Source organism: Dryobates pubescens, chromosome 29 (assembly GCF_014839835.1).
Source record: "Dryobates pubescens isolate bDryPub1 chromosome 29, bDryPub1.pri, whole genome shotgun sequence".
NCBI classification, from domain to species: Eukaryota; Metazoa; Chordata; class Aves; order Piciformes; family Picidae; genus Dryobates; species Dryobates pubescens.
In genome coordinates this window covers 6,063,067-6,071,123 of record NC_071640.1, presented here as the reverse complement: position 1 = coordinate 6,071,123, position 8,057 = coordinate 6,063,067, and the positions used below count along the sequence as shown (strand labels likewise).

Sequence of the window (8,057 nt, the reverse complement as noted above, 5' to 3'; positions counted from 1 at the left end):
ACAGACCTTGGGAGCATGGAAGTCCTCTCAGTATCATGGCCATGGAGGAGATGCCACAACAGGAGATGCAGAAACCCAGGAGGAAAGGCCAGTGTGTCCCTGCATCCCTCTAGCACCAGGGGATGGGAACCATGGTGCACATAGATGAGTTCACCTCCCCGAGGTCTGCAGACTGGAGCTCCCCTATCCAACGGCAACTTCCAGGTATATGATTTAATGAAAGGCACAATAAGAAGTGAAACAATTAGAATTTCTGCCTCATTATCATGGTAATCTTATCAGTCGGATAATGAGGTATTAATGGAGATTTAATGTGCCTCTCATAACAGAATCCCTTGGAGAAAACACATAAGGAAATTGCTGTAAATCCACTTAATGATGGAAAGGTCCCCAAACACCATATTCCAGAGGATGAAAAATGCTGGATGCAAATGAGAGAGAATCAAGGTCAATAACACTGCAGGGACCATACCACTGCCGTTGTGCATCCGCCCTGCTCCCGCCGCTTCCTGTTCAGGGCAGTTGGGCGAAGCAGCAGGAGCAGGGTGGATGCACCATGGCTGCTGAGATTCTACTGTCGAGCTACTAGGAGAGTAACTAAGCAGCTCTGTGTTAAGCAGCTAACTCAGTGGAGTAGCCTCTCCCATTAGCTGGACTTTGTTTCTCTTTTGTCACTGTCTGCACGTGCGAAAGGAGGACTGAGGATGCAACACAGCGGCGATGTCGAATGGGGGAACTGGGTGAAGTTAGTGGTGAGTTGCTCACAGGGGCAATGGCATCTCCAGCACAAGGCAGAAACATGAAACCCAGGCGGTTAAACTGCTCTCCTTTTAATCAGTTTTTACAGAATAATACATTAATAATCACGTTAGAGACAAGATGGGGTTCCTGTATACAAGATTGTGCAAGCTCATTAATTTAGGTTTATAAAGGCTTTACCAGTTTCAAAGAGGAGAGGCAGTACAAAGCTTTTAAATAGAGGTAAAGCACAATTAAAAGGTACAGAACACACACTACTAACTCAGCAGAGATTAATTCTCAAGTAGTACAGGCTCAACCAAGTCACCAGCTGTTACCCAAACAGGAGCACTCTTTCCCCTCCTTATTCACTGCTTTCCTGCTGCTCCAGCTCTCCCATCATGCTGCTGGTCGAGGGCTGCACAGTCTGCATGGCAGCTCGGCCACACAAGTTACACTCTAGCCACACTCACACGTCCCACTCTCCTGGAGCACTGCTGCCCAACAGGCTGGGCTCCTGCCGCTCCTGCCCTGCCCCTTCCCCTCACACCACTCAGTGCTAACAGCAGCAAGTTCTCCAGCTTCTGTGAGAATGTGGCTTAACACAACACTAATGTTTCCAAGTGGTAGGAACCAACACTGCTCTCACCAGAAACTCACCTACAGCAACAGGATCATATTCGTGGCTTTTTTTCCTGAAATTTATGGCAGTTACATTCAGCATTTGGTAGTAGAAGGTTTTCAAAACAAAAACTTTTAAACTCAAATACTTGATAGGCCATACACATTCCAACTCTCTTTAAAGGAGATTTGAAAAAGCTTCAAAGAGAACTCTCATTTAGGGTTAGAAGCAAAAAAGGAATCTTGCTAGGGGTAAAAACCCCCAGTCCTTTCCTTTCACTCCTCTTTCCAAAAAAGGCAAACACCACCTCTGTAATATCAACAGGCACAGCCACACCATCGTTTAATGTGGCAGCTCCTCCAGACATGCCAACAGCCAGCGCTGAAGTCAACAACTGAGCCTGAAGTCCACGACTGCAATCTGCTACCCATGACCTCTCCCCCTCCCCTTTCCTCAAAATGTTCCATTCATCCTTCAGTGGCTGAAGTAATTTAATTAACAGAAAGCACCAAGTTCACAGCAACAGGTACATGGTGGCTGGCACCTTTTGGCAGCAGTTCTGTTACTTTTGGTCCTTTATGCACTGTCTTTTCACCTTTACTGTTGCACACCGAAACCTAACAACATCACTTCCTACACATGAAATTCATCATTTTAAAACAAAACGTTACTGGACACCAGGAGAAACTAGTAAGAGGACAATACAGGAAGCTTTTTAATTCTTTGGAAATCTAATTTACTAACTACACCTACCAAGACTATATGAAGGACTTTCAGAGTAGGTTGAAGGAAAAAAAAAAGGACCATCTTGCTTTGAAGACTCTCAGCTCATCTGGGGCTCATTGCAACGCTTACTGCTTTTAAAATAACTAAATAGTAATTAAAAAAAAAAAAAAGACTCCAGGTCTTTTAAGTATTCTTCTATGTAGCAAAAAAAAAAAAAAGTGATAAAACCTGTGAAGGAAATGGTTCTTGCTGCTTCTGTAAAGGAGAGCAAAGCTGAAGGACCTGATGGTGCTGATCAAATCCTGCCTGCCAAGTCTGCAAACAGAGATGGGGGTGCAGCTCGAGTGTCTTTGTGCCTTCACTAAGATTGTTGCACAATGCTCTCCTCGACCAAAACCCAGACTGAGGACTGAAAGAACTTTCATACATCAGCCTTAACATCTCAGACATTCAAGTAATAATTTAGTGTTACAGGACACTTCAATATATATAATTTTATATTGCTTTTAGATATGATCTGGCCATCTCCTCAAGGGCATATTTGTGCTTCACTGCTGAGTGTTATTGGTCAGGGCTGTGCTTCCAATACAAAGTTAGGTGTTCAGCACCAAATACCCATCAAGGCTAAATAACTGGAATATTGCAATGTTACACAGACCGAGTTACCACAGTAAGGCAGATCAGAAGAGTTTTGTTTTGACTGAGTATTGCTCCTCCACACAATAAAGTCTCTAATAGAGGAGAAAGACTAAAGACAAAAGAAAAAAGTTACCACCTCACCCTCTCACCTGTGATTAGTTTGGCAAAATACTATACTGAATTATGTTTTAGAGTCCCAGAAAGTGAGCTTCTTTTAATTATGCCTTGACAAGTAGCACAGCCAAATCAAGCACTTGATACTTGACAGAAATTGCTCTAATTTCAATTCCAGTTTTCCCAAGTATTAGTTACTTATGGGTTTTCATCATAAAAAAGAAAATAAAAGGAAACAAAACAAAGCAAACTAAACCAGAAAAAAACCCAAACAAACCCACCCAAAAAAAATAATCTTACTTTAAAAAGAACAATAGAAATATTTTCTTTCCTTCACCACTCACAGACACCAAGTCTTAACACATCCCTCTGTCAGAAGTGCAATGAACTCTCTGGGAAGAGCAAGAAATAATACTGACATGAAAAAGTTCAATGCTCACTGTCCTTTTTCACTGTAACTGTAGCTAAAAAAAGAACAGTGAGTCCTTGTGTACAGGTAGCAACCACTGGCCATCGCTCAGACCATCTCATTCACGAAAAATCCATGTGGGGGTTGTGCATAAAAACTCCTTTTAAATTGGTAATTACCGGTTTAAGGGGAAGGTGGGGTGAGAAATCTATAAAACACCCTGAACTGATGTTATGATATGTTTCATAAAGAACAGTGTTATAGTTTAAAATATTTTATATGAACAGTAAAACTTGCACTGCTGCATAGCAGACAACACAGAGAACATTTAGTAAAAACATTCACTGAAACCCCTGGCATATGTATTTAATGTCACTAATCAAAATATATATTACAGTCCAAGGTTCTGTTAAGGATCTCTGTTTGGGGTTTGTACAGTATACACAATATATCAGAAAAAATATTACAGTAAGGTATTTTATTTCTCCTTTTTTTTTTTATATTAGACTTATCTATTGTAACTTACAGTCCCTCTCCTCTATATATCCAAATCCCCCAAACACCCTAATGCCCCAGCCAAAAAGTGTTTAGCTATCTAACAAGCCCTGCTATTATAAATTCCAGTTTTAGAAACTTCAGTCATCTTAATTACATTTTAATAAATAGTTCAGTTTGCCCTTTTTAAATCTTAGCCTTTCAAGGAAGTCCTTTCATTACCAAAACACAGTATGTCACAACCTGTTAGAGGTCAGAGAGGCTTTTGCTTGTTTATTCAAAGGATAATGAGTCCAAAGATAATTGCAATGCATTAAATATAGTTATAGAATATTTACACTGTCCTCTTGGATTTTAAATTTAGGTGAAATACAACTGAGAACTAATGTCAGCTACTATAAACTTTCAGTGTGGCTGGTGTTTTATTAATAAAAGGTGTATTAAGCTAGAAAGTGTACTAAGTGGTTGCCCTGATTCTTCTTGTCTCAGTTTTCTGTTAGAAATTAAACAAAGTGAGCTATTCAAGTGAGTAAGAGTTTAGGAAGAGGAGTGGGGGGGAAAGTATGAAGAATTTTCTGCGTGTTTTGAGATTCCAAAATACCTGAAAACTGTGGTCCCTTTCGCAGTGCCAGTATCTACAGGGGAGAAAAATGCAACCAAAAGAGAAGAGGAAAAAAAAAAATCTGTTAAATTAATTTGATTAGTAAAGGTGTGTTTTAAAATGCCTCAATTCTGTACAGTATTATACATGGAAAGTCTCTTCTTCAGCTTTTGCAGCTGTTGTACATTCTTAGACACTCTTCCTCTGCCCATACACGTGCTGTGTGTTACTTGCGGTCGTCGATAGTTTTGATGAACTCGACTGCTGCTGTGAACTGCATCCACCAGTACGACTCTTCTCCAGACAAACAGTTGGCATAGAAACTACTGATGTACTGAACAGTGGACAGCAAGCAAGGTGGATTTGCCTGAGGGTTAAAGAAAGAGATACTCATGGCTTGTTTGCAAAGCTGGACACAAAACATTACAGGTACAGAATAGAAATACAGTTCTGTTTGTGCACCGATCCTCACACACTCATAAAATGTGATGGGTCTGTAGGGTAGGGACTGTTTAGCCAGACCACTCCCATTTCACACACTCAGAAGGCATCAGACTTCATGAAAGGAACAATTTTTGGAAAGGAAAGATGACTAGCAGGCTAACACTGGCAGAATCTACAAAAGCCATCATGGTTTTCTACTGGTGGAAAAGTCTGGCCTTTTGCACCCGAGACACGATAGCCCATTCTCCACACATCAAAAAAATTCAGCAACACATGACAAGTCAGTGCTAAGTGTGGATCTTGGCCCTGACAGAGGACAGCATTAAGCAGACAGAGATGGTAGATGCTGGTGCACATACCTCAAAAACCCCCACTCCACACAGTGTTTGCACACCAGTTTCCATGGTTCCAAATGCAAAGTTTGCTTGGATACAAACCCCATAACCACATTTCAGATGTTTCTATTTAAACCTGCTGAATTAGATCTGGTTTTGAGTCTACATGCTCCCAGTTACCCTAACACATTATTTTCCTTCCTAAAACTTACATGTTTGTTGCAAGAATCAGCTGGGGTTTGTGATCTTTGAAAGAGAACTCACCTTTATGAGGACAAAGACCAGAACAGGAACAAAATCATCTGCCCCAGGTACCGAATCTTCATTTGCCAGACTAAGCAGGTTCATGATGGTTGAACACATTCGCAGGATACACTGAACTTTGTCTCGGGGGGTTTTGTAAGCGCTTATTGTGCGGATTTCAGACTGCGCAGATGGCCACGGTGCCTCCCGGAGATATACCTAGTTAAAAAAACCAACATGCTGCCAGTTCCTGTTTGTCCAAGCTACTGAAATACCAGAGACTTGCAGGCAGGAGTAAGGCTTTGGAGAGATGGAAAGCTTTAACTCAAGACGGTTATGTTACACTCACAATGAAGGTGGCTTCCCCACTGTGTCATAAAAACAAAAACCACAAGGAGCCAGCACTCTGCATGCAGCTAACACGATTAGCCTGAGCTGCCTCCTGAATTCTCTAGTACACTGTTTCAAATTAAGGCAGAGCTGCAGGTCTGTCTTCCTCAGCAGCAGCTTTAGGAACTCACCATTTTGAGTCAGACACTTCAAGTACAGAACTGAGGACTAGAAAAGCTGCAAAACATCCAGCCTCTGACAGGCTCCTTAAATCTACCAACCTGCTTTAAAGTTATCCTATTAACCATGAGAAAAGTGAAAGCACTGGGCAAGTTCACAAATGTACAAGGTTCCATTAATTCTGCCTAGCTCAGGAAGCTAACTTGACAGCTGTAACCACAGCTATGTCATATATATCACATTAGAAGTATAAAGGATTCAAATCTTGCCTTTTGAAGCAAATTATCAGAAAGTTACTGCATCTTAGCACAGAATAATATTAGTTCTTAAGTCTTAGTGTCAGCACAGAGGTAGCAAAATCAGAAAGAAATTGATTTGGAAGGATCAGTCAGTGGATGACACCAAGGCATGGGTACAGCACGTTTTTCCTGCACGGTATATCAGCTGTCACAGATAGAAAAGCAACACTTCCCAACGTCAAACAAAGCAACCCTCTCCCCATCCCAAACACAATCAAAACCAAGCACCCCAACAATGAGTCAAGGAAAGGAGAAGTTGTTACCTCAGGTATCTGAAGTGCTTTGTGGTTTGCAGTCACTACTTTAGATAACCTATGTATGTGCTCATGAAGGACCCTGAAAACAGAAAAATCAAGAGTGAAAAGCAAGCAGCAGCCAGGCAGTAGTCCCTCAGGGCTTCCCACTAGTTTGAAGTTTGATACTACGAGACAGATCTATAGGAATGCATAGCATCATGTTCCAAAGCAAAAAACTTGAAATGCATGGAACATACTGTACCCAAAACAGGAAATGGAAGTAGTCCTGAAGCAGATTAGGTCATTCTGTCAGCATACACACTTCAGATCTGAAAGTCTGCGTCTCAAGTTGTTACGTTTAAAATTTGTTTCTGTTCTATCTGTTGGTTGTAAATATAAACTTCTGCACACGAAGCTAAAGCATTTTCTTGTTCTCTCACAAAACATTCTCAAAGGAAACAAGAGTCTGGCATGGCTGACTTAATCAAGTCTGTCACATGAAGGCTGCAAAGCTTCCATCTGCACCCACTGCAAAAGCGAAACCAGGTACTTGCAATGCCATTAACTTACTGGTCACGCAGAATGTCCCCATCCTGGTTAGGGTAGAACGCAAGTTTGAAGATCCGATTCATCACACTGCGCTCTATCGCTAACTGTGCGTCCTGGAGCTGTTCTTCACTGGCGTTCTGCCATATGGCATCCTGAGCCATAGCCCCATATAAGAACTGAAGAAAATCCTCAACTTGCGCTGTTTTATCATCTGCTGCTGTGAGTTTCTGGAAGTCTGATAGAAAGTAAAAAGAACAAGAATATTTGGTTAAGTGAAAAACATTCTTTCCAGTAGGCTTTTCTGGAAAGAAGAGCCCAGAATCTACTTCAGACTTCCTGCCAGGCACCACTGAGGCTCTGGTTTACCCACACCCCTGTAAGGGAAACACAAGCAGGAACACATGAAATAAATGGAAGACTTAAAGGAAAAGCATATAGAACACAATTAGCAAAGCATATGGACAAAATACTACTTGATACTGCGTTAATCACTCCCTCTGCAGCACCAGTTCTCATGCCTTCCTTCAGCCACCCACAGAGATAACACTCAGAACAATCACCAGAAGTTGCTGGCAGGAACCAGCACATGCAAAGTTGTCAGATGGCAAAAAGGAGGGAGCAGGGGAAGGTATCAAGAAAACACGTGTGCCATTTCCTACCCCTACCTTTATTGAGTATGCATAGTTGCAACATTCGTATTTATCTACAAAACACAGAATGAGTGATGCAGCCAAGTTAATGCAGCATGACCAAATCATTGGCCATTCACTTGCTTCATATTTATAGCACTCCACACCAGAAGACAACTGCCACTCACATCTGTCAGCAGCCTCAATGCCACAGTTGCCAATTTCTCTTTTAGATCATCCAGAAATAGCTGCTGCCTTTCTGTTCAATAAAAGGGCTTTAACTCCTTCCTGGGTCACTGAATCTTATTATCAGATCTTTAATCTCACTATATATAAATTCTCACATTCATTCCAGCCTATCCAGGCACACATAATGTGCCACAGTATATGCTCCAGGAGCAAGAACTGACTCCAAATTTCTTACATACTTTGTTAAGGCAGCTACATGCATAAACAGTTTGGGTTTAA

At 41.5% G+C, this 8,057-nt stretch overlaps 1 protein-coding gene across 6 annotated transcripts in view; it reads right to left on the bottom strand.

Annotated features, from left to right (window-relative positions):
* Positions 1 to 817: 817 nt before the first annotated feature.
* Positions 818 to 8,057, bottom strand: part of GAPVD1 (GTPase activating protein and VPS9 domains 1) — a 31,621-nt gene continuing 24,381 nt past the window's right edge. For all 6 annotated transcript variants that reach the window (XM_054174452.1, XM_054174455.1, XM_054174454.1 and 3 more), the window contains 4 exons: positions 6,982 to 7,195; positions 6,439 to 6,511; positions 5,388 to 5,585; positions 818 to 4,711 (listed from right to left, as the gene is read on the bottom strand). In XM_054174452.1, coding sequence (XP_054030427.1) covers positions 4,571 to 4,711; positions 5,388 to 5,585; positions 6,439 to 6,511; positions 6,982 to 7,195 — 626 coding nt within the window. In that variant the 3' untranslated portion in view covers positions 818 to 4,570. The remainder of the gene's footprint in view (positions 4,712 to 5,387; positions 5,586 to 6,438; positions 6,512 to 6,981; positions 7,196 to 8,057) is intronic.